At 47.8% G+C, this 27,350-nt stretch overlaps 1 protein-coding gene across 1 annotated transcript in view; it reads left to right on the top strand.

Moving 5' to 3' along the window:
- Positions 1-27,350, top strand: part of slc23a3 (solute carrier family 23 member 3) — a 165,366-nt gene that overhangs the window by 45,044 nt on the left and 92,972 nt on the right. The window contains exons 3-5 of the mRNA XM_070873499.1: positions 4,656-4,750; positions 11,966-12,051; positions 18,074-18,255. Of these exons, the coding sequence (XP_070729600.1) occupies positions 4,656-4,750; positions 11,966-12,051; positions 18,074-18,255 (363 nt within the window). The remainder of the gene's footprint in view (positions 1-4,655; positions 4,751-11,965; positions 12,052-18,073; positions 18,256-27,350) is intronic.

Below are 27,350 nucleotides of genomic sequence, written 5' to 3'. Positions count from 1 at the left end.
CCTCGTTGAAAGAGGGCTGGGTGGTGGGGGTGGGGGGAGGCTGGGGAGAGTCACACAGCTTCCATTCAGAGTCAGCTCCGTCCTGAAATAACTGGTTTATACTGCCACAGGTCCAGCAGCGCCGTGCAGCCAAGAAACCTCTTTGCAACCACGCCAAACGTGGAGGGAGGGGGCGGGGGGAGAGAATGCAGCCGAGCTGCTCCCCTCGGAGACAAAGGATGATTGTACAGCCAGTAACCCCTGGCCGCATGGCCAAGCGAGCAACCATTTACAGTCAGCAACTCCTTAACTGCATCTCGCAAGACAGAAAAACAGCGAACAGAGTTTTTACATCACAACACTGCCGTATTGGCACTGTCATATTTACGAAAGGATATACTTGCTTTGGAGGCAGTTCAGAGAAGGTTCACTCGGTTGATTCCAGGGATGAGGGGGTTGACTTATGAGGAAAGGTTGAGTAGGTTGGGCCTCTACTCATTGGAATTCAGAAGAATGAGAGGTGATCTGATCGAAACGTCTAAGATTATGAGGAGGCTTGACAAGGTGGATCCAAAGAGAATGTTTCCACTGATAGGGGGGGACTCGAACTAGGGGGCATAATCTTAGAATATGGGGCCGCCCATTTAAAACTGAGATGAGGAGGAATTTCTTCTCTCAGAAGGTTGTAAATCTGTGGAATTTGCTGCCTCAGAGAGCTGTGGAAGCTGAGACATTGAATAAAGGCCATTGAATAAATTTAAGACAGAAATAGACAGTTTCTTAAAAGATAAGGGAATAAGGGGTTATGGAAAGCGGGCAGGGACGTGGACCTGAGTCCATGATCGGATCAGCCATGATCGTATTAAATGGCGGAGTAGGCTCGAGGGGCCGTATGGCCTACTCCTGCTCCGATTTCTTATGTTCTTATGTTCTTATGTATGAGGAGAGATTGGGTCGACTAGGCCTGTATTTACTAGAATTGAGAAGAATGAGAGGGGATCTCATTGAAATGTATAAAATTCTGACTGGGTTAGATAGACTGGATGCGGGGAGGATGTTTCCCCGGGGCTGGGAAGTCTAGAACAAGGGGTCACAGTCTCAGGATACGGGGAAGGAAATTTAGGACCGAGATGAGGAGAAATAGAAACATAGAAACATAGAAAATAGGTGCAGGAGTAGGCCATTCGGCCCTTCTAGCCTGCACCGCCATTCAATGAGTTCATGGCTGAACATGCAACTTCAGTACCCCATTCCTGTTTTCTCACCATACCCCTTGATTCCCCTAGTAGTAAGGACTTCATCTAACTCCTTTTTGAATATATTTAGTGAATTGGCCTCAACAACTTTCTGTGGTAGAGAATTCCACAGGTTCACCACTCTCTGGGTGAAGAAATTCCTCCTCATCTCGGTCCTAAATGGCTTCCCCCTTATCCTTAGACTGTGTCCCCTGGTTCTGGACTTCCCCAACATTGGAAACATTCTTCCTGCATCTAACCTGTCTAACCCCGTCAGAATTTTAAACATTTCTATGAGGTCCCCTCTCATTCTTCTGAACTCCAGTGAATACAAGCCCAGTTGATCCAGTCTTTCTTGATAGGTCAGTCCCGCCATCCCAGGAATCAGTCTGGTGAACCTTCGCTGCACTCCCTCAATAGCAAGAATGTCCTTCCTCAGGTTAGGAGACCAAAACTGTACACAATACTCCAGGTGTGGCCTCACCAAGGCCCTGTACAATTGCAGCAACACCTCCCTGCCCCTGTACTCAAATCCCCTCGCTATGAAGGCCAACATGCCATTTGCTTTCTTAACCACCTGCTGTACCTGCATGCCAACCTTCAATGACTGATGTACCATGACACCGAGGTCTCTTTGCACCTCCCCTTTTCCTAATCTGTCACCATTCAGATAATAGTCTGTCTCTCTGTTTTTACCACCAAAGTGGATAACCTCACATTTATCCACATTATACTTCATCTGCCATGCATTTGCCCACTCACCTAACCTATCCAAGTCGCTCTGCAGCCTCATAGCATCCTCCTCGCAGCTCACACTGCCACCCAACTTAGTGTCATCCGCAAATTTGGAGATACTACATTTAATCCCCTCGTCTAAACCATTAATGTACAGTGTAAACAGCTGGGGCCCCAGCACAGAACCTTGCGGTACCCCACTAGTCACTGCCTGCCATTCTGAAAAGTCCCCATTTACTCCTACTCTTTGCTTCCTGTCTGACAACTAGTTCTCAATCCATGTCAGCACACTACCCCCAATCCCATGTGCTCTAACTTTGCACATTAATCTCTTGTGTGGGACCTTGTCGAAAGCCTTCTGAAAGTCCAAATATACCACATCAACTGGTTCTCCCTTGTCCACTCTACTGGAAACATCCTCAAAAAATTCCAGAAGATTTGTCAAGCATGATTTCCCTTTCACAAATCCATGCTGACTTGGACCTATCATATTACCTCTTTCCAAATGCACTGCTATGACATCCTTAATAATGTTTTCACTCAGAGGGTGGTGAACCTGTGGAATTCTCTACCACAGAAGGCTGTGGAGGCCAAGTCACTGAATATATTTAAGAGGGAGATAGATAGATTTCTAGACACAAAAGGCATCAAGGGGTATGGGGAAAAGCAGGAATATGGTGTTGAGATAGAGGATCAGCCATGATCATATTGAATGGCGGTGCAGGCTCGAAGGGCCAAATGGCCAACTACTGCTCCTAGTTTCGATATCTCTAAGACGCGATGTTTATTGGCTGGAAAGCACTTTGGGATGCCCTGGGAGCATGAAAGGCGGTTAGGAAACGTAGGAACAGGAGGAGGCTATTCAGCCCCCTTGTACCTGTTCCGCCATTCAGTTAGACCATGGCCGATGTGACCTAACTCCGTATACCCACCGTTGCCCCAAATCAACAACATAACTTTAACATAATGAAATTTCCCGAGGCGTTTGTGTGTAGATAGGGAATGGGGGCCGTGGCCATGGAGGGTTTTGAAAACGAGGATGGCATTTTATAAATTGAGGCGTTGCCGGGCCGGGTGCCAATGTAAGTCAGTGAGCGAACGGGTTAGGACATGGGCAGCAGCTGTGGATGAGCTCGTGTTTATGGAGAGTGGAAGATGGGACGCCGGCCAGGAGCGCATTGGAATGGTTGAGTCTAGAGGTAACCAAGGCATGGTTGAAATTTTCAGCAGCGGATGAGCTGAGGCAGGGGCGGAGACGGGCGATGTTACCGAGGTAGAAATAGGCGGACACGGTGATGGAGAGGATATGTGGTCGGAAGCCCAGCTCGGGGTTCCGAGGTTCATACGAAAATGACGGGCAGGAAAAGACCATTTGCACCATCAAGCCCTCTCCACGATCGCTGAACTACATTGGTAAATCGGTAGAGTACAAGCCAGAGGAAGTTACGCTGAAATTGTACAGTGTCCTGGTCAGACTCTGATCAGCTCTGGTCACACTCATCCCTTTTGTTGGCATTCATGCTCGATTTAGATTTTGATAGATGGGGAGAAACTGGCAAGAGGGTCGGTAACCAGAGGATACCGATTTAAGGTCATTAGCAAATCAGAAGCACATTATCTGGACCTGTGTCTCATCGCTGGTTGTGGGATCTTGCTTTGCGCATATTGTATTTCTTTTCCGGCATGGAATGTGGACATCGCTGGCAAGGCCGCCATTTATTGCCCATCCCTAATTGCCCTTGAGCAGGTGGTGGTGAGCCGCCTTCTTGAACCGCTGCAGTCCGTGCGGTGAAGGTGCTCCCACAGTGCTGTTAGGGAGGGAGTTCCAGGATTTTGACCCAGCCACGATTAAGGAACGGCCGATTATATTTCCAAGTCGGGATGGTGTGCGACTTGGAGGGGAACGTGGAGGTGGTGGTGTTCCCATGCGCCTGCTGCCCTTGTCCTTCTAGGTAGTAGAGGCGGCGGGTTTGGGAGGTGCTGCCGAAGAAGCCTTGGCGAGTTGCTGCAGTCCATCATCATCAACATAGGCAGTCCCTCGAAATCGCGGAAGACTTGCTTCCACTCCAAAAGTGAGCTCTCAGGTGACTGAACAGTCCAATACAGGAATTACAGTCTCTGTCACATGTGGGACAGACAGTGGTTGGAGGAAAGGGTGGGTGGGGAGTCTGGTTTGCCGCACGCTCCTTCCGCTGCCTGCGCTTGTTTTCTGCATGCTCTCGGCGACGAGACTCGAGGTACTCAGCGTCCTCCTGGATGCTCTTCATCCACTTAGGGCGGTCTTTGGCCAGGAACTCCCAGGTGTCGGTGGGGATGTTACACTTTATCAAGGAGGCTTTGAGGCTGCAGTGCATCTTGTAGACAGTACCGGTGCGCCGGTGGTGGAGGGAGAGAATGTTTAAGCGTGGTGGATGGGGTGTCGATCAAGCGGGCTGCTTTGCGTACATTACAACAGCGACTACACTTCAAAAATATTTAATGGGCAGCAAAGCACGTTGGGACATCCTGAAAGGCGCTATAGAAATGCATGTTCCTTTATTCACCTTGAAGTGCATCAAATTCACAAAAATAAAGCTCGTTACAAATGTTGGCACTTTGGTGGTGCATCACTGCCAGTGCAATTAATTCATCTTGTTGATTGGTTAATAATGTTTTTACCTTCACGCCCATCCCTCCCCTCGTCTCTTTCCCCCTCTCCCTTTCTAGACTGCCTCTGGTCCAGGCTCCATCTTTTGAATATTTGATCCCTGCCGTGATTCTCACCTCGTATCCCATGGAAACCAACAGCTCCCGGCATCATGGTAACTTTGCATCTAAAAACTATTCCTTGGAATATAATGTGGTGAAATGGGAAGTTTGGTAGGGAGAGTATTTTTTAAATGGTGAGAGATTGGGAAATGTTGCTGTTCAGAGGGACCTGGGTGTCCTTGTACACCCATCACTGAAAGTTAACATGCAGGTACAGCAAGCAATTAAGAAAGCAAATGGTATGCTGGCCTTTATTACAAGAGGGTTTGAATATAAGAGTAAAGACGCCTTACTGCAATTGGGAGTGCAACAAGGAAGGTTCACAGACTGATTCCTGGGATGGGGGGATTATCCTATGAGGAGAGATTGAGTAGACTAGGCCTATATTCTCTCGAGTTTAGAAGAATGAGAGGTGATCTTATTGAAACATACAAAATACTTACAGGGCTTGACAGAGTAGATGCAGGGAGGATGTTTCCCCTGACTGGGGAGTCTAGAACCAGGGGTCACAGTCTCAGAATAAGGGGTCGGTCATTTAGGACTGAGATGAGGAGAAACACCTTCACTCAGAGAGTGGTGAATCTTTGGAATTTTCTGCCCCAGAGGGCTGTGCGGGTTCAGTCTTTGAGTATATTCAAGGCGGAGATTTTTGGATATTAAGGAAATCGAGGGACATGGGGATAGTGCAGGAAAGTGGAGTTGAGGTCGAAGATCAGCCAGGATCTTACTGGATGGCGGAGCAGGTTCGAGGGGCCAAGTGACCGACTCCTGCTCCTAATTCTTATGTTTCAACGGCCAGAGGTCTTTTATATCAGGAGATGGTGGACTTGCCAACTCTGATTGGACGTATTCCAGGAGGTTTCATCACATGACCTCCCACCGCCAACTGCCCTGCCCCTTGCTCCCCGCCATTGGTCGCCCAAGAAGTCTCACCTTCCCTTCATTATCTGATCAGATGATTTTTGACTCTCAGTCAAGTAACCCTTTACCCCACCCCCTTCCCCCCAATATCTCCAATATTTCTATTAAAGTATACAATGCAAATGCAAAAAAAGTCCAATTATTTTTTTAAGTCTGCTATCATTTTTCTCCTAGTTTGCTTGTAGCAGTGTCCTGTGTAAAGTATTTGCTTTGTGGGTTCTTTGCTTAAGAATTCATAGCAACACATTGCTATTAAGAACTAGTTGGGTTATTAGCAAAAGGCTTAACAATTACACTACACATTACCGATTCATCCATCGGGCTCACAACCACCTGCCCCATCGTGGATCCCCTGAACCCAACTGGCTGGGGTTTTATTGAGTCTTGTGAACATCACGTGACTGGCTAAGCCACTCCCAACTCAACAGCTCTACAACTCTTTTGTTGCAAATAAATAAACAATTAATCCAAGTGCCCCCTCATTAAAGGGGGCGGGGGGGGAAACACTCCAAAAACTTTTCAAGTGCCCTTTCTTTTGTTTTTTTAATTGTTTTTTGGGGGGGGGGGGCGGGTTTGTGTTTTTTTGTGGGTTTTTTAAGGGCACCGAGAAGCAAATAATTTAAGTGCCTCCTGACCTGGGGGACACTAAAACCCGGCAATAAAACAAATGAAACTTTTAAAAACATATAAAATCAAATTAAAATTTGGTTGCCGGGGGTGATGATGCACTCCAGTCCCTCCGGCGCCCGGCTCTCGCGGAAGGCCGCGAGCGTACCGGTGGACACCGCTTGCTCCATCTCCAAGGAACAACAGCTCTACAAACCTGTGAGCATACTCACAGGCACATACATTACACCCTGACAATTAATCGTCAATTAATGGAGACGCCTGAAAAATCTTAGCGGGTTGGTGACCCTGCCGAGGAACAGGAGGAGGCCATTCAGATGCTCGAGCCTGTTCCGCCATTCAGTTGGATCAAGGCTGATCTGTATCTTAATCTCATTTACCTTGGCTACATAACCCTTAATACCTTTTCCAAACCCAAACCTATCAATCTTACAGGTTTGAATTTTTCAATTGACCTCAACAGTATTTTTTGGGGGGAGAGAGTTCCAGATTCTCACTCCCCTTTGTGTGAACAAGTGCTTCCTGACATCATCTCTGAATGGTCTAGCTCTAATTTTAAGGTTATAGAAACATAGAAACATAGACATTTACAGCGCAGAAGGAGGCCATTCCGGCCCACCGTGTCCGCGCCGGCCGACAAAGAGCCGCACGGCCCTCGGTTAGCAGCCCTGAAGGTTACATATAAACCTATGAACAATGGCGGAAAGGTAAAGAGCACCCAGCCCAACCAGTCCGCCCCACACAACTGTGACACCCCTTATACTGAAACATTCTACACTCCACCCCAACCGGAGCCATGTGATCTCCTGGGAGAGGCAAAAACCAGATTAAAAACCCAAGCCAATTTAGGGGAAAAAAATCTGGGAAAATTCCTCTCCGACCCATCCAGACGATCGAAACTAGTCCAGGAGGTCACCCTGGCAGGATTCAATTCCCTGCCGTACTTACCATTGTATCTGCGTCAGCCAACAAAAGGTCATCCAGTCTAATCCCAATTACCAACTCCAGGTCCGTAACCCTGTAGGCTACGGCACTTTATGTGCCCATCCAAACACCTTTTAAATGTGCTGAGGGTTTCTGCATCCACCACCCTTTCAGGCAGTGAGTTCCAGACCCCTACAACCCTCTGCGTGAAGAAGCCCCCCTCAAATCCCCTCTGAACCTTCCACCAACCACCTTAAAACTATGCCCCCTCATAATAGACCCCTCCACCAATGGAAATAGGCTCTTGCTATCCACTATATCCAGGCCCCCTAAATGTTGTACACCTTAATGATGCTATGTCCCCTTGTTCTGGACTGTTTCCACCCCCCCCCCCCTCCCGCCCTGCCCCCCCACCAGAGTGTAAGGTATGCATCTGTGAATATGCTCACAGGCTTGTAGAACTGCCACATTGCAAATGGCTTAGGCAGTCAGGTGATGTTCACAAGACTCAATAAAACCCCAGCCGGTTGGGTCTAGGTCATCCACGATGAGGTATGCAGTTGTGAGCCTGGTGGATGAACTGGTAATGTGTAGTGTGATTGTTAACCCTATTGCTAATAAACCAACTAGTTCTTAATATCAATGTGTTGCTCTGAATTCTTAAGCAAAGAACCCATGAAGCAAATACATTACATCAGAGGAAATGGTTTCTCATTATTAACCCCACCAACTCCATTAATCATCTTAAATACCTCAATCAAATCACCCCTTAATCTTCTACACTCAAGTGAATAAAAGCCTAGTCTCAGCAACCTGTCCTCAACCCTTTTAGCCCCTGGCTGGGAAGTTGTGTTGCTTGCTGCCGATGACTTTCCTGCAAGTTGAAATACCGCAGCACTGAGAATCAAGGTCTAGTGAAATGGAGGGCCGTAGCAAAGCCTCACTACTGTGGCCTCCCGCCATCGCCCAGCAACTCCCATGTGACCTCCCAGTGGTCAATGGTCATCGTCATAAGCAGTTCCTCGGAATCGAGGAAGACTCGCTTCCACTCTTAGAATGGGTCCTTAGGTGGCTCAACAGTCTAATACGAGAGCCACAGTCCTCGTCACAGGTGGGACAGATAGTCGTTGAGGGTAAGGGAGGGTGGGACAGGTTTGCCGCACGCTCTTTCCGCTGCCTGCGCTTGATTTCTGTACGCTCGCGGCGATGAGACTCGAGGTGCTCAGCGCCCTCCCGGATGCACTTTCTCCACTTAGGGCGGTCTTTGACCAGGGACTCCCAGATGTTGGTGGGGATGTTGCACTTTATCAGGGAGGCTTTGAGGGTGTCCTTGTAATGTTTCCTCTGCCCATTTGCCGTGAAGGAGTTCTGAGTAGAGTGCTTGTTTTGGGAGCCTGAAACCGTGGGATGCACTAACATTAGCAGACTCGGCCAGGCTAACATCCCCAGTATTGAAGCACTGACCACACTTGATCAATACGGTCTCGTGTCTGGCGTGCGGACAATGTGGTCCGCCCAGCGGAGCTGATCAAGTGCGGTCAGTGCTTCAATGCTGGGGATGTTGGCCTGATCGAGGTCGCTAAGGTTGGTATGTCACACTGTTCGTCAACATCCTCCGCCTGCTCCACGACGACATGCAGGCCGCGATCCTTACCAACGGATCCATTACAGACCCAATCCACGTTCGCACCAGGGTCAAACAGGGCTGCGTCATCGCCCCAACCCTCTTCCTCACCGCCATATTCCACCTCACAGTCAACAAGCTCCCCGCTGGAGTGGAACTAAACTATAGAACCAGTGGGAACCTGTTCAACCTTCGCCAATGGTAGAGCAGCATTGACTGAGGCCTGTGTGAGGTGAATTGTGTTTGGAACAGGCAATAGTTTGAGGATTCACGTACACACACACACACATCGAGTGCTGGGAAATTTCTGAAGACGCTTTGCTCATGTTGGTACTAAAACCGTCGGCCCACCAGATTACTGCCTGGCCAACAAAAGATAGTATAATGATCAAACTTGGGTGGGGCTAGTGGGAAGATTCCACACGTTTTGTTGGAGTCGGGACTCTCCACTTGTGTCAGAAAGGGGATTGCTCAAGGTTTTGGGCTGATGGGAACCACAATCCTCCATCAGCCAGCTCTGTTCTCGGCCGCCTGTTTCACCCTCGATTAAATTGTTGCTAAATTGCTTTCTGCATACTTTTCTCACATTAATCTCTGTCCTCCCCTCTCCTCTGTCTTCCATTTGGTGTCCGTCTTCTCGCAACTGGCTTCATCAGTCTTGCGGTCTTCTTGGATGACGGCCAGGGGTCAGGAGGGAGGTGGAAATGGTCCAGAGCGAGAGCTCCTCCCGGTGGCCCGATTGGTAATTGCGCTGATCCTGAATCCGCAACCCTCGGCCTCTGCTGGCTGGCTGTTCTCCGTTGGTTAAGCAGTAGGGGTACGACAATTGGCCTCAGTACCCAGAGAGAGAGAGAAAGGGGGGGGTGGGGGCGGCGGAGGGAGGGCAAGCGTGCAATAACCAGGGTTCCTACTCCTGATTGCTATTCTCCAATAAGAACATAAGAAATAGGAGCAGGAGTCGGCCATTTGGCCCCTCGAGCCTGCTCCGCCATTCAATACCATCATGGCTAATCTGATCATGGACTCAGCTCCACTTCCCTGCCCGCGCCCCCTAAACCTTTACTCCCTTATCACTCAGAAATCTGTCTAACTCCGCCTTAAATATACTCAATGACCCAGCCTCCACAGCTCTCTGGGGCGGAGAATTCCACAGATTTACAACCCTCTGAGAGAAGAAATTTCTCATCTCAGTTTTAAATGGGCGGCCCTTTGTTCTGAGACTATGTCTCCTAGATTTAGTTTCCCCTATGAGTGGAAATATCCTCTCTACATCCACCTTGTCGAGCCCCCTCTTATATGTTTCGATAAGGTCACCTCTCATTCTTCTGAACTCCAATGTGTATAGGATCAACCTACTCAAATTTTCCTCATAAGTCAACCCCACTCATCTGCGGAATCAACCGAGTGAACCTTCCCTGAACAGCCTCCAATGCAAGTATATCCTTCCTTAAATACGGAGACCAAAACTGTACTGTAATAGAAGAGTGGAAGTCAGGTTCAACAAAGATGTGATGCCCTCCACAATCAAATAGCCGCACAAAGCTCACGTTCCAACTTATACAGGTCACTTGGGTGAGGTAACGGAGAGTGAGCACGATCCATGGAAGGATACCCCGGCACATTTCAGTGACCTCCAGGGAGCAAAGAAGTAAACTGTGCTGAAGAGGTTCTCCCAATCTTTATTACATCCTCATTTCAGTGTGTCAGCCGTGGCTCAGTGAGTAACACCCTCGCCTCTGAGTCAGAGTGGTGAGAAACATAGAAACATAAAAAAATAGGTGCAGGAGTAGGCCATTCGGCCCTTCGAGCCAGCACCACCATTCAATAAGATCATGGCTGATCATTCACCTCAGTACCCCTTTCCTGCTTTCTCTCCATACCCCTTGATCCCTTTAGCCGTAAGGGCCACAGCTAACTCCCTTTTGAATATATCCAACGAACTGGCCTCAACAACTTTCTGCGGCAGAGAATTCCACAGGTTAACCACTCTCTGAGTGAAGAAGTTTCTCCTCATCTCGGTCCTGGCTTACCCCTTATCCTTAGACTGTGTCCCCTGGTTCTGCAACTCCCCAGCAACGGGAACATTCTTCTTGCCTCTAACCTGTCTAATCCGGTCAGAACTTTATATGTTTCTATGAGATCCCCTCTCATTCTTCTAAACTCCAGTGGATACAAGCCCAGTTGATCTAGTCTCTCCTCAGTCCTGTCATCCTGGGAATCAGTCTGGCGAACCTTTGCTGCACTCCCTCAATAGCAAGAACGTCCGTCCTCAGATTAGGAGACCAAAACTGAACACAATATTCCAGGTGTGGCCTCACCAAGGCCCTGTACAACCGCAGCGAGACCTCCCTGCTCCTATACTCAAATCCTCTCGCTATGAAGGCCAACATGCCATTTGCCTTCTTCAGCGCCTGCTGAGCCTGCATGCCAAACTTCAATGACTGATGTACTATGACACCCAGGTCTCGTTGCACCTCCCCTTTTCCTAATCTGTCACCATTCGTGAGAGTTGTGTGTTTAAGTCCCACTCCAGAAACTTGAGCACAAAACCTAGGCTGTATGGTTCTATTTTTGACGCAGAGTTCTCCCCGGTGTCCGGGGTTAATCATCATCATAGGCAGTCCCTCGAATCGAGGATGACTTGCTTCCACATCAAGAAGGTCACAGGTGATTCAATGAAGGGCCTAAAGCTCCATGTCCCTAACTACATCCTGAAGGTGGAAGTTGACCGTGCGTGAATCTTTTTTAAAGTGTGGTGGCCGTTGCACACCAGCCAACACACGGGCTTGACAGAGCCGGGTCTTGGTCCAGTGGTGAGGGTTAACCAGGACAACTGGAGACCGGCTCTGCTGCACGGACCTAGTGCGCTCACATATCGCACAGTGTGGGCTGGGCCCGTGCTGCCCCCGGGCCCTCGCCTTTCCTGGGCCCCGAATGGGGGGGTTAATATTTAACCCTCAAACGACATCGCCGAATCAGATTATTTGCCCATTATCGCATGGCTATTTGTGGGAACTTCCTTGTACACACATTTCCCACCACATTACAGCAGTGACCACACTTCAAAAAGTACTTTCATTGGCTGTAAAGCACTTTGGGACGTCCCGAGCTCGTGTAAAGGCACTATATAAATGCACGTTCTTTATTTCTTTCATTCATTTGGCTGATGCAGGTGCTGAAATGGCCGTGCTGTGTGACGGGGCCCAGTGCCCAGAGACAGACGTTGCTCTGCAGACGTGGAAAATCACGCTTTCTGAAGTAAGGTGCTTTTGAAATTGGTGCGTTTTAATATGTCGTGTGTGTGTGTTTGGTGTGGGGGGTGGGGCAGCATTCAAGGGGCAATTGGGTGAAACTCCTCTCCGAGCCCTGAGCCCGGCTGTACAAGGGCACGGGCCAGGGAGGAGGGTACAGCCCCGATTCTTTGAGCCGGGCTTGCACACCGCATCGAGCTGCACTCAAAATCGGCCAGTTATAGGTGATTCAAATTATAATTTGAATGGAGAACAATTGCAAAGTGCTGCAGTACAGAGGGACCTGGGGGTCCTTGTGCATGAAACACAAAAAAGTTAACATGCAGGTACAGCAAGTAATCAGGAAGACAAATGGAATGTTGGCCTTTATTGCAAGGGGGATGGAGTATAAAAGCAGAGAAGTCCTGCTACAACTGTACAGGGTATTGGTGAGGCCACACCTGGAGTACTGCGTACAGTTTTGGTCTCCGTATTTAAGGAAGGATATACTTGCATTGGAGGCTGTTCAGAGAAGGTTCACTAGGTTGAATCTGGAGATGAGGGGGTTGACTTATGAAGATAGGCTGAGTAGGTTGGGCCTCTACTCATTAGAGTTCAGAAGAATGAGGGGTGATCTTATTGAAACTTATAAGATAATGAGGGGGCTCGACAAGTTGGACGCAGAGAGGATATTTCCACTCATAGGAGAAACTAAAACTAGGGGACATAGTCTCAGAATAAGGGGCCACCCATTTAAAACTGAGATGAGGAGGAATTTCACCTCAGAGAGTTGTAAATCTGTGGAATTCTCTGCCCCAGAGAGCTGTGGAGGCTGGGTCATTGAATATATTTAAGGCGGAGATAGACAATTCTTTGAGCGATAAGGGAGCCAAAGGTTAGGGGGAGCGGGCAGGAAAGTGGAGCTGTGCCCATGATCAGATCAGCCGTGATCTTATTAAATGTCGGAGCAGGGTCGAGGGGCCAGGTGACCTACTCCTGCTCCTATTTCTTATGTTCTTGTGTTCCCTGACTGAAGGAAGTCTGACAGCTTCATTTGTGCCTCTCTTTCACAACCTCCCCTTCCAGCCACCTCCCCGCCAACTCCCCCAGCAACACACATGGTCGAGGCCATTTTAACTGAATTCTCCGAACAGGAATACCACGGGATTGGGTGAAACGCCGGCTTTATTCCCCGAACAATATTGCACTCGGTTGACTTCAATGGAGCAACGGGCGGATTGGGTTAAAATTGGCCTTCCTCCCTCTCTTCCCAACACCCGCTAAAGGTAGTAAACAAGGGGGGTCAGATCCACGAGCCCCCACTCCCCACCCCCTCACCACCATAGGAGTCTGGCCCCAACAGCCAAGAGATGTGGCTTCTGAGGGCCAAGTGAAAACTTCAAAGCTGAGACTGACAAATTTTTGTTGGGCAAAGGGGGTACTGAGGGTGACAGAACCAAGGCTGGGTAACTGGAGTTAGGATACAGATCAGCCGCGACCTCATTGAATGGCGGAATGGGCTGGAGAGGCTGAATGGCCTCCTCCTGTTCCGATGTTGCCAAGAGATGTCTGTCGCTGGTGCCTCTGGAGGGAGCAGTACTTCCATCATCACTGGGGCTCGGGGGGTCGGGGAGGGGGGGAGAGGTCACTCTGTGTCTGCGCACCCTGTATAAAATATCGGGCAGGACTCGCAGCCTCAGATTATGCTTCATACAACATAAGCAACATCTTATTCTTATATAGCAGCTTATCCCATGACAAAAGGCATAGCATTATATAGAATTTGCATAAACTGTACATAGAATTGCATATAATTTGCATATAATTGTACATGGAATTTACATATCTGCATGGAAGTCGGCCCAAATTTGCATAAACTGTGCATAGATTTGCATAGAGTTTCAATCTAAGCGATGTAGAATTTACATAGAATTACATATCATTTGCATAGAAATTACATCTAATTTGCATAAACTTGACATAGAATGACATAGAAAGTACAGCACAGAAATGGGCCTTTGGCCCAATAGGTCCATGCCGGTGTTTTTGCTCCACACCAGTCTCCTCCTAATTCATCTCACCCTATTGGCATATCTTATTCCTTTCTCCCTCACCTATGTATCTAGCTTCCCCCTGAAATGCGTGAATGAATTTTACACCGGGAGGCTGAAGTAAGGGAGAACCGAAGGAGTTTGAATGATCTGCATCAACACCAGGCTGCAGTGGAGCGTAAAAGGCAGTGCAACTCCTGCAGATCCTGGGCCTAGGGGAGGTATAAATGGAGGAGCCGACATCAAAGCCCACTGGTTCACTCGTGCCCTTCAGGGAACGGAAGCTGACCTCCTCACCCCGGTCTGCCAATTGGTTCTTAACGACCTCTGACGTGCTCTGGCCAGCCGCTGGCTTGTAACACCGTGGCTTCAAAGTAGAAGGCCCACCACCATCTTCTCGAGGCAACTGGGTGATCAACTGCAGGGGTGTGGGCGGAGCGAGGAAGGGCCTCTGGGAGAACGGGACCGCGATGAAAGAATCTGGATAAAAAAAATAATCAAAAAAACTAATTGGAATATTAGCCTTTATAATTCGAGGGCTGGAATTTAAAGGGGAGGACTACAGCTGTACAAAGCCCTGGTTAGGCCACAGCTGGAGCACTGTGTACAGTTCTGGCCAACACACTTTGGGAAGGATATATTTTCCTTGGAAGGAAGGCAACGCAGATTCAGCAGAATGTTACCAGGGTTCGTGGCAGAGGTGTATCGAGTGATTGAGGCGGAGGAGCGATGAGAGATCGTGGCTGAGATTCAGCGAGTGATTGTGGTGGAGGAGCGGTGAGAGATCGTGGCTGAGATTCGGCGAGTGATTGTGGTGGAGGAGCGGTGAGAGATCGTGGCTGAGATTCGGCGAGTGATTGTGGTGGAGGAGCGGTGAGAGATCGTGGCTGAGATTCGGCGAGTGATTGTGGTGGAGGAGCGGTGAGAGATCGTGGCTGAGATTCGGCGAGTGATTGTGGTGGAGGAGCGGTGAGAGATCGTGGCTGATATTCGGCGAGTGATTGTGGTGGAGGAGCGGTGAGAGGTCGCGATGCACATGTGGCGATCGTTTGTGGCAGAGGAGCGGTGAGAGATCGTGGCGGAGGTGCAGCAAATGAGGGTGCGGGCCCCAGAAGAGCCAAGGGTCCGGGGCCAGCCCACACTGCGATTATGTGTGCGCACTAGGTCCGTGCAGCAGAGCAGGTCTCCAGTCGTCCTGGTTCAACCCTTACCACTGGACCAAGACCTAGCTCCCGTGTGGTGGCTGGTGTGCAACGGTCACCACACGTTAAGAAAATCCACGCACAGGCATCTTCCACCCCTGGAGTTCAGGACTGGAATATCGGGTCCTTCATTGAAACATCTGCGAACTCATCCCTTTTGGTGTGGAAGCAAGTCATCCTCGTTCAAGGGACCGCCTACGATGATGATGACCAGGGCTCCAAAGGTTAAATTATGAGGACCGATTACAATAAAGTAGGCTTGTATTACCCCGGAATATAGAAGGCTAAGGAGTGATTGGATTGAGGTTTTGATGACCTTGAAAGGAGTTGATAGGATAGATAGAGAGAAACTTTTGCCGCTTGTTGGGGAGTCTGGGACAAGGAAGTCATAACCTTAAAATCAGAGCCAGACTGCTCAGGGGGAAGGTGAGATACATTTCTTCAAGCAAAGCATTGAACTCTCGCCATGAAAAGCAGTAGGTGCTAGCTGAATTAATCATTTTAAATGTGAGAGGGATATATTTCTGCTCACCCAAAAGGTGTCAAAGGATACGGAGCCATTGCGGGGGGGGTGGAGTTAAGATGCAGATCAGCCATAATCTCTCGTTGAATGGAGGAACAGGCCGAATGGCCGCCTCCTGTTCCTATGGATAACCCTTGGCTATATAAAATTCTGACGGGATTGGACAGGTTAGATACAGGAAGAATGTTCCCAATGTTGGGGAAGTCCAGAACCAGGGGTCACAGTCTAAGGATAAGGGGTAAGCCATTTAGGACCGAGATGAGGAGAAACTTCTTCACCCAGAGAGTTGTGAACCTGTGGAATTCTCTACCACAGAAAGTTGTTGAGGCCAGTTCGTTAGATATATTCAAAAGGGAGTTAGATGTGGTCCTTACAGCTAAAGGGATCAAGGGGTATGGAGAGAAAGCAGGAATGGGGTACTGAATTTGTGTGATCAGCCATGATCATAGTGAATGGTGGTGCAGGCTCGAAGGGTCGAATGGCCTGCTCCTGCACCTATTTTCTATATTTCTATGTTTCTATATTTACCAGTGGTAGAATCCACAGGGAGAGGCTTAGCTCACAAGCAAAATACTGCGAGTGCTGAACATCGGAAATAAAAACAGAAAATGCTGGAAATACTCAGCGGGTCAGGCAGCATCTGTGGAGAGAGAAACCGAGTTAACGTTTCGGGTCGATGACCCTTCGTCAGAACTGGGAAAAGTTTGAGATGTAACAGATTGTAAGCAAGTGTGGGGGCAGGGAAAGGGGGGAGGGGAGGAAAGAACAGAAGGGAAGGTCTGTGCTCGGGAGAGATTAGAGAGACAAAAGTGGTGATAGTGTGAGGCAAAAGGAGATGGTAATGGGACAAGTTAAGAAACAAAAGATGGGCGTAGAGGAGGTGTAAATGGCAGCAGCAGAATTATCAGTAGCTGCTGTCAGAGAATGGGAACGGTGGTTACGATCTGAAATTGTTGAACTGGATGTCGAGTCCAGAAGGCTGTAAAATGCCTAAACGAAAGATGAGGTGCTGTTCCTCGAGCCTGCGTTGAGCTTCATTGGAACAGTGCAGGAGGCCGAGGACAGAGAGGTCAGAGTGGGAGTGGGTCAGAGAATTAAAGTGGCAGGCGACCGGAAGCTCAGGGTCACACTTACGGACTGAACGGAGGTGTTCCGCAAAGCAGTCACTCAATCTACGTTTGGCCTCCCCAATGTAGAGGAGACCAGATCGTGAGCAGACAATACAGTATACTGAATTGAAAGATGTACAGGTAAATCGCTGTTTCAACAAGAAGGAGTGTTTGGGACCCTGGGGCAGGGTGTGTGGAGAGAGGTGAAAGGGCAGGTTTACAAATGAACATAACATAAGAACTTAGGAAATAGGAGCAGGAGTGGGCCATTTGGCCCCTTGAGCCTGCTCCGCCATTCAATAAGATCATGGCTGATCTAATCTTGGCCTCAACTCCACTTCCCCGCCCTCTCCCCATAACCCTTGACTCATTTATCGTTCAAAGATCTGTCTATCTTCACCTTAAATATATTCAATGACCCAGTCTCCACAGCTCACTGGGGAAGAGAATTCCACAGATTTACGACCCTCTGAGAGAAGAAATTCCTCCTCATCTCTGTCCTAAATGGCTGTTCAGAGAAGGTTCACTAGGTTGATTCCGGAGATGAGGGGGTTGACTTATGAGGATAGGTTGAGTAGGTTGGGCCTCTACACATTGGAGTTCAGAAGAATGAGAGGTGATCTTATCGAAACTTATATGATAATGAGGGGGGCTCGACAAGGTGGATGCAGAGAGGATATTTCCACTCATAGCGGAAACTAAAACTAGGGGACATGGTCTCAGAATAAGGGGTTATCCATTTAAAACTGAGATGAGGAGGAATTTCTTCTCTGAGGGTTGTAAATCTATGGAATTCTCTGCCCCAAAGAGCTGTGGAGGCTGGGTCATTGAATATGTTTAAGGCAGAGATAGACAGATTTTTGAGCGATAAGGGAGTCAAGGCTTATGGGGAGCGGGTGGAGAGGTGGAGTTGAGTCCATGATCAGATCAGCCATGATCTTATTGAATGACGGAGCAGGCTCGAAGGGCCGAATGGCCGACTCCTGCTCCTATTTCTTGTGTTCTTATGACCCCTTATTCTGAAACTATGCCCCCTAGTTCTAGATTCCCCCACAAGGAGAAACATCCTCTCAGCATCTACCTTGTCGTACCGCCCCCCCCCCCCTCGGTACCTTATATGCTTTATAAAGTTTAACTGCTTTGTTTGTCTTTGGGTTGTCTGCAGATCCGTGGAGCGGTGGTTGTCTCTGGAATCCTACAGGTGCTTCTGGGACTGTCGGGGCTGCAGGGTCTGATGTCCCGGCACTGTGGGCCAATGGTGCTGGCGCCCGTACTGTCGATTATCGGCCTCTCATGCTACAAGGAGACCGCACGATTCAGCTCTTCACACTGGGGCGTTACTGCCCTGTGAGTATAACTCGCCAAATTAGTCCAATCTGAACCGAGTAAAAAAACAAATCTATTGTCTACGATGGCGATTTATCATTGGAATCTTGGCCTTTATTGCAAAGGGGATGGAGTATAAAAGCCAGGGAAGTCTTGTTACAGTTATACAGGGCATTGGTGAGACCACACCTAGAATACTGCGTGCAGTTTTGGTCTCTGTATTTAAGAAAGGATATACTTGCATTGGAGGCTGTTCAGAGAAGGTTCACGAGGCTGATTCCGGAGATGATTCCTGGGTGTCATGGTACATCAGTCATTGAAGGTTGGCATGCAGGTACAGCAGTCAGTTAATAAAGCAAATGGCATGTTGGCCTTCATAGCGAGGGGATTTGAGTACAGGGGCAGGGAGGTGTTGCTGCAGTTGTAAAGGGCCTTGGTGAGGCCACACCTGGAGTATTGTGTACAGTTTTGGTCTCCTAATTTGAGGAAGGACATTCTTGCTATTGAGGGAGTGCAGCGAAGGTTCACCAGACTGATTCCCGGGATGGCGGGACTGACATATCAAGAAAGACTGGATCAACTGGGCTTGTATTCACTGGAGTTCAGAAGAATGAGAGGGGATCTCATAGAAACGTTTAAAATTCTGACGAGTTTAGACAGGTTAGATGCAGGAAGAATGTTCCCAATGTTGGGGAAGTCCAGAACCAGGGGTCACAGTCTAAGGATAAGGGGTAAGCCATTTAGGACCGAGATGAGGAGAAACTTCTTCACCCAGAGAGTGGTGAACCTGTGGAATTCTCTGCCACAGAAAGTTGTTGAGGCCAATTCACTAAATATATTCAAAAAGGAGTTAGATGTAGTCCTTAGGGGGATCAAGGGGTATGGCGAGAAAGCAGGAATAGGCTCGAAGGGCCGAATGGCCTACTCCTGCACCTATTTTCTATGTTTCTATGAGGGGGTTGACTTATGAGGAAAGGCTGAGTAGATTGGGCCTCTACTCATTGGAATTCAGAAGAATGAGAGGTGATCTTATCAAAACGTATAAGATTATGAGGGGGCTTGACAAGGTCGATACAGAGAGGATGTTTCCACTGATAGGGGAGACTAGAACTAGAGGGCATGATCTTAGAATAAGGGGCCGCCCATTTAAAACTGAGATGAGGAGGAATTCTTTCTCTCAGAGGGTTGTAAATCTGTGGAATTCGCTGCCTCAGAGAGCTGTGGAAGCCGGGACATTGAATAAGTTTAAGACAGAGATAGACAGTTTCTTAACCGATAAGGGGTTATGGGGAGCGGGCAGGGAAGTGGACCTGAATCCATGAACAGATCAGACATAATCGTATTAAATGGCGGAGCAGGCTCGAGGGGCCATATGGCCGACTCCTGTTCCTATTTCTTATGTTCTTATCATTGATGGAATTCACAGCACAGAAACAGGCCATTCAGGCCAACTGGTCTACATGAGCTTGCTTCACAATCTACTTTATTTAAGAAAAGAAAGACTTGCATTTATATAGCGTCTTTCACAACCACCAGCGTTTTACAGACAATGAAGTACTTTCGGAGTGTAGTCACTGTTGTAATGTAGGAAATGCAGCGGCCAATTTGCGCATAGCAAGCGATATAATAAAGACCAGGTCATCTGCTTTTGGGTGTAGATTGAGGGCTTAATATTCGCCCCAGGAATAACTCCCTGCTCTTCTTTGAAATAGTGCCATGCACCTGAGAAGGCGGACAGGGCCTCGGTTTAACATAGAAACATAGAAAATAGGTGCAGGAGTAGGCCATTCGGCCCTTCGAGCCTGCACCGCCATTCAATGAGTTCATGGCTGAACATGCAACTTCAGTACCCCATTCCCGCTTTCTCGACATACCCCTTGATCCCCCTAGTAGTAAGGACTACATTTAACTCCTTTTTGAATATATTTAGTGAATTGGCCTCAACAACTTTCTGTGGTAGAGAATTCCACAGGTTCACCGTCTTTGGGTGAAGAAGTTTCTCCTCATCTCGGTCCTAAATGGCTTACCCTTTATCCTTAGACTGTGACTCCTGGTTCTGGACTTCCCCAACATTGGGAACATTCTTCCTGCATCTAACCTGTCTAAACCCATCAGAGTGTTAAACGTTTCTATGAGAACCCCTCTCATTCTTCTGAACTCCAGTGAATACAAGCCCAGTTGATCCAGTCTTTCTTGATATGTCAGTCCCGCCATCCCGGGAATCAGTCTGGTGAACCTTCGCTGCACTCCCTCAATAGCAAGAATGTCCTTCCTCAAATTAGGAGACCAAAACTGTACACAATACTCCAGGTGTGGCCTCACCAAGGCCCTGTACAACTGTAGCAACACCTCCCTGCCCCTGTATTCAAATCCCCTCACTATGAAGGCCAACATGCCATTTGCTTTCTTAACCGCCTGCTGTACCTGCATGCCAACCTTCAATGACTGATGTACCATGACACCCAGGTCTCGTTGCACCTCCCCTTTTCCTAATCTCGTCACCATTCAGATAATAGTCTGTCTCTCTGTTTTTACCACCAAAGTGGATAACCTCACATTTATCCACATTATACTTCATCTGCCATGCATTTGCCCACTCACCTAACCTATCCAAGTCACTCTGCAGCCTCATAGCATCCTCCTCGCAGCTCACACTGCCACCCAACTTAGTGTCATCCGCAAATTTGGAGATACTACATTTAATCCCCTCGTCCAAATCATTAATATACAATGTAAACAGCTGGGGCCCCAGCACAGAACCTTGCGGTACCCCACTAGTCACTGCCTGCCATTCTGAAAAGTACCCATTTACTCCTACTCTTTGCTTCCTGTCTGCCAACCAGTTCTCAATCCACGTCAACACACTACCCCCAATCCCATGTGCTTTAACTTTGCACGTTAATCTCTTGTGTGGGACCTTGTCGCAAGCCTTCTGAAAGTCCAAATATACCACATCAACTGGTTCTCCCTTGTCCACTCTACTGGAAACATCCTCAAAAAATTCCAGAAGATTTATCAAGCATGATTTCCCTTTCACAAATCCATGCTGACTTGGACCTATCATGTCACCTCTTTCCAAATGCACTGCTATGACATCCTTAATACTTGATTCCCTCATTTTACCCACTACCGATGTCAGACTGACCAGTCTATAATTCCCTGTTTTCTCTCTCCCTCCTTTTTTAAAAAGTGGGGTTACATTGGCTACTCTCCATTCCATAGGAACTGATCCAGAGTCTATGGAATGTTGGAAAATGACTGTCAATGCATCCGCTATTTCCAAGGCCACCTCCTTAAATACTCTGGGATGCAGTCCATCAGGCCCTGGAGATTTATCGGCCTTCAATCCCATCAATTTCCCCAACACAATTTCCCGACTAATAAGGATTTCCCTCAGTTCCTCCTTCTTACTAGACCCTCTGACCCTTTTTATATCCGGAAGGTTGTTTGTGTCCTCCTGAGTGAATACCGAACCAAAGTACTTGTTCAATTAGTCTGCCATTTCTTTGTTCCCCGTTATGACATCCCCTGGTTCTGACTGCAGGGGACCTACGTTTGTCTTTACTAACCTTTTTCTCTTGACATATCTATCGAAGCTTTTGCAGTCCGTCTTAATGTTCCCTGCAAGCTTCCTCTCGTACTCTATTTTCCCTGCCCTAATCAAACCCTTTGTCCTCCTCTGCTGAGTTCTAAATTTCTCCCAGTCCCCGGGTTCGCTGCTATTTCTGGCCAATTTGTATGCCACTTCCTTGGCTTTAATACTATCCCTGATTTCCCTTGATAGCCACGGTTGAGCCACCTTCCCTTTTTTATCTTTGCGCCAGACAGGGATGTACAATTGTTGTAGTTCATCCATGCGGTCTCTAAATATCTGCTATTGCCCATCCACAGTCAACCCCTTAAGTATCATTCGCCAATCTAGCCTCGCCAATTCACACCTCATACCTTCAAAGTTACCCTTCTTTAAGTTCTGGACCATGGTCTCTGAATTAACTGTTTCATTCTTCATCCTAATGTAGAATTCCACCATATTCTGGTCACTCTTCCCCAAGGGGCCTCGCACACCTCATCAGAGAACATTGCACTGAGTGTGCTCAAAGTTCCTGGAGAGGGACTTGAACCCACAACCTTCTAACTCAGAGGCAAGAGTGCTGCCCACTGAGCCACAGCTGACACTGCCTGTAATCCTATCAGCATACCTTCTATTCCTTTCTCCCACATGTGTTTATCCAGCTTCCCCTTAAATCCATCGATACTATTCACCTCAACCACTCCCTGTGGCAGCAAGTTCCACATTCTCACCACTCCCTGGCTAAAGAGGTTTCTCCTGAATTCACTGTTGGATTTATTAGTGACTGTCTTGTATTTATGGTCCCTCGTTCTGGTCTCCCCCACAAGCGGAAACATCTTCTCTACATCTACCCTGTCAAACCCCTTCATAATCTATCAGGTCACTCTTTCAGTCATTGTCCATCAGAATATCCTCAAGGTTATTCGACAGACAACAATTATTGGTCTTGCGAGAGGGATGGAGTACAAAAGCAGGGAGGTCCTTCTGCAACTGTCTCGGGTATTGGAGTACTGCGTGCAGTTTTGGTCACCTTACTTAAGGAAGGATATACTAGCTTTGGAGGGGGTACAGAGACGATTCATGAGGCTGATTCCGGAGATGAGAGGGTTACCTTATGATGATAGATTGAGTAGACTGTGACTTTACTCGTTGGAGTTCAGAAGGATGAGGGGTGATCTTATAGAAACATTTAAAATAATGAAAGGGATAGACAAGATAGAGGCAGAGAGGTTGTTTCCACTGTCGGGGAGACTAGAACTAGGGGGCACAACCTCAGGATACGGGGGGGCCAATTTAAAACTGAGTTGAGAAGGAATTTCTTCTCCCAGAGGGTTGTGAATTTGTGGAATTCTCTGCCCAAGGAAGCAGTTGAGGCTAGCTCATTGAATGTATTCAAGTCACAGATAGATAGATTTTTAACCAATAAGGGAATTAAGGGTTATGGGGAGCGGGCGGGTAAGTGGAGCTGAGTCCACGGCCAGATCAGCCATGATCTTGTTGAATGGCGGAGCAGGCTCGAGGGGCTAGATGGCCTATTCCTGTTCCTAATTCTTATGTTCTTATGTGTGTTATTACTCAGCTGACCAGCAGCAATCTTCTGCGAGCTTTAAGGAAAATGAAGATCTTCCTTATGTACAAGGAATTTCTTCTAAGCACAGTGTCCCATGTCACATAGACAGCCATGTTGCAAGCAGAAAGATCCCACAAGCAGCAAACGGATTGGGTTGGTCAGTTCACCTGTATTCTGGATGTTCTGTGGCTCAGTGAGTCAGAAGGTTGTGGGTTCAAGTCCCACTCCAGGAACTTAAGCACGTAATCCAAGCCGACACTCCCAGTGCAGTGCTGGGGGAGCGCTGCGCTGTCGGAGGTGCCATCTTCTTTCAGATGAGACGTAACACCGAGGCTCCGTCTGCTCTCTCGGGTGGAGGTAAAAGATCCCATGGCACTATTTCGAAGAAGATCAGGGGAGTTATCTCTGGTGTCCTGGGCCAATATTTATCCCTTAATCAACATCACTAAAACAAATAATCTGGTCATTTGCTATTTGTGGGAGCTTGCTGGGGAGACTAGAACTAGGGGGCATAATCTTACAATAAGGTGCCCCCCATTTAAAACTGAGATGAGGAGAAATTTCTTCTCTCAGAAGGTTGTAAATCTGTGGAATTCGCTGCCTCAGAGAGCTGTGGAAGCCGGGACATTGAATAAATTTAAGACAGAGATCGACAGTTTCTTAACCGATAAGGGGATAAGGGGTTATGGGAAGCGGGCACGGAAGTGATCCTGAGTCCATGATCGGATCAGCCATGATCATATAAAATGGCGGAGCAGGCTCGAGGGGCCGTATGGCCAACTCCTGCTCCTATTTCTCATGTTCTTAAATCGCTGTCGCGTTTCCCACATTACAACAGTGACTCCACTTCAAAAAGTGCGTCATTGACTGTAAAGCACTTTGGGACATCCTGAGGTTGCGAAAGGCGCTATATAAATGCAAGTTTCTTTTGGTTGAAGTGCCTTTCATGACCTCAGGATGTCCCAAAACACTTCACAACCAACAAATTACTTTTTATATCAGTGTAATCAGTGCTGTTTGGTATGAACACTGCAATCAATTTGCACGCAGCAAGGTGCTGCAGACAGCAATGACATGTGACAAGGCTTACATTGGCAAAGAGCTGGTTGAGGGGACAATAATGGCCAGTTCACCAGGAGATTTCCCAGCCATTCAAACAATATTGCGGGACCCTCAACTAAACTGACAGACAGAGCAAAATACTGTGGATGCTAGAATCTAAAATAGAAGCCAGGGATGCTTCCAGTGTCCCTGACGACTATGTGTGTGGGAAGTGGATCCAGCTCCAGCTCCTGACGGACCGCATTGCAGAACTGGAGCTGCGGGTGGATTCACTCTGGAGCATGCACGATGCTGAGAATGACATGAATAGCACGTTTAGTGAGTTGGCCACACCGCAGATAAAGGGTACACAGCCAGATAGGGAATGGAAGACCAACAGGAAGAGCAGTGGAAAGAAGGTAGTGCAGGGGTCCCCTGCGGTCATCCTCCTGCAAAACAGATACACTGCTTTGGGTACTGTTGAGGGGGATGACTCATCAGGGAAGGGCAGCAGCAGCCAAGTTCATGGCACCGTGGGTGGCTCTGCTACACAGGAGGGCAGGAAAAAGAGTGGGATAGTGATAGTGATAGGGGATTCAATTGTAAGGGGAATAGATAGGAGTTTCTGCGGCCGCAACCGAGACTCCAGGATGGTATGTTGCTCCCTGGTGCAAGGGTCAAGGATGTCTCGGAGCGGGTGCAGGACATTCTGAAAAGGGAGGGTGAACAGCCAGTTGTCGTGGTACACATAGGTACCAACGATATAGGTAAAAAACGGGATGAGGTCCTACGAGACGAATTTAGGCAGCTAGGATCTAAATTAAAACGTAGGACCTCAAAAGTAGTAATCTCAGGATTGCTACCAGTGCCATGTGCTAGTCAGAGTAGGAATCGCAGGATAGCTCAGATGAATACGTGGCTTGAGGAATGGTGCAAAAGGGAGGGTTTCAAATTGGAACCGGTTCTGGGGGAGGTGGGACCAGTATAAACTGGACGGGCAGCACCTGGGCAGGACTGGAACCAATGTCCTGGGGGGAGTGTTTGCTGGTGCTGTTGGGGAAGAGTTAAACTAACATGGCAGGGGGATGGGAACCAATGCAGGGAGACAGAGGGGAATAAAATGGAGGCAGAAGCAAAAGAAAGAAAGGAGAATAGTAAAAGTGAAGGGCAGAGAAACCCAAGGCAAAAAACCAAAAGGACCACATTACAGCAAAATTCTAAAGGGGCAAGGTGTATTAAAAAGACAAGCCTGAAGGCTCTGTGCCTCAATGCGAGGATATTCAGAATAAGGTGGACAGAATTAACTGCGCAGACCGGATTTAACGGATATGGTGTAATTGGCATCACAGAGACATGGCTCCAGGGTGACCAAGGCTGAGAACTCAACATCCAGGGGTATTCAACATTTAGGAAGGATAGGCAGAGAGGAAAAGGAGGCGGGGTGGCGTTGCTGGTTAAAGAGGAAATTAATGCAATAGTAAGGAGGGACATTAGCCTGGATGATGTGGAATCGGTATGGGTGGAGCTGCGGAATACCAAAGGGCAGAAAACGCTGGTGGGAGTTGTGTACAGACCACCAAACAGTAGTAGTGAGGTTGGGGACAGCATCAATCAAGAAATAAGGGATGTGTACAATAAAGGTACAGCAGTTATCATGGGTGACTTTAATCTACATATTGATTGGGCTAATCAAACTGGTAGTAATGCAGCAGAGGAGGATTTCCTGGAGTATATTAGGGATGGGTTTCTCGACCAATATGTCGAGGAACCAACTAGAGAGCTGGCCATCCTGGACTGGGTTATGTGCAATGAGAAGGGACTAATTAGCAATCTTGTTGTGCGAGGCCCCTTGGGGAAGAGTGACCATAATATGGTAGAATTCTTTATTAAGATGGAGAATGACACAGTTAATTCAGAAACTAGTGTTCTGAACTTAAAGAAAGGTAACTTCGACGGTATGAGACATGAATTGGCTAGAATAGACTGGCAAAGGATACTTAAAGGGTTGACGGTGGATAAGCAATGGCAAACATTTAAAGATCACATGGATGAACTTCAGCAATTGTACATTCCAGTGGGGAGTAAAAATAAAACGGGGAAGGTGGTTCAATCGTGGCTAACAAGGGAAATTAAGGATAGTGTTAAAACCAAGGAAGAGGCACATAAATTGGTTAGAAAAAGTAACAAACCTGAGGACTGGGAGAAATTTAGAATTCAACAGAAGAGGACTAAGGGTTTAATTAAGAGAGGGAAAATAGAGTACGAGAGGAAACTTGCAAGGAACATAAAAACTGACTGCAAAAGCTTCTATAGATATGTGAAGAGAAAAATATTAGTGAAGACAAATGTAGGTCCCATGCAGTCAGATTCAGGTGGGTTTATGGTGGGGAACAGGGAAATAGACAAATACTTTGGTTCTGTCTTCACGAAGGAAGACACGAATAACCTTCCGAATATACTAGGGGACAGTGGGTCGAGTGAGAAGGAGGAACTGAAGGATATCCTTATTAGGCAGGAAATTGTGTTAGGGAAATTGATGGGATTGAAGGCTGATAATTTCCCAGAACCTGATAGTCTGCATTCCAGAGTACTTAAGGAAGTGACCCTAGAAATAGTGGATGCATTGGTGATCATTTTCCAACAGTCTATCAACTCTGGATCAGTTCCTATGGACTGGAGGGTAGCTAATGTAACACCACTTTTTAAAAAAGGAGGGAGAGAGAAAACGGATAATTATAGACCGGTTAGCATGACATCAGTAGTGAGCAAAATGTTGCAATCAATCATTAAGGATGAAATAGCAGTGCATTTGGAAAGCAGTGACATGATCGGTCCAAGTCAACATGGATTTATGAAAGGGAAATCATGCTTGACGAATCTTCTGGAATTTTTTGAGGATGTAACTAGCAGAGTTACATGTAACTAGTAACAAGG

This window comes from Pristiophorus japonicus, chromosome 3, assembly GCF_044704955.1.
Source record: "Pristiophorus japonicus isolate sPriJap1 chromosome 3, sPriJap1.hap1, whole genome shotgun sequence".
Lineage (NCBI taxonomy): Eukaryota > Metazoa > Chordata > Chondrichthyes > Pristiophoridae > Pristiophorus > Pristiophorus japonicus.
Note: the sequence above shows the minus strand (reverse complement) of the source record. Positions and strands in the feature narration are given on the sequence as shown.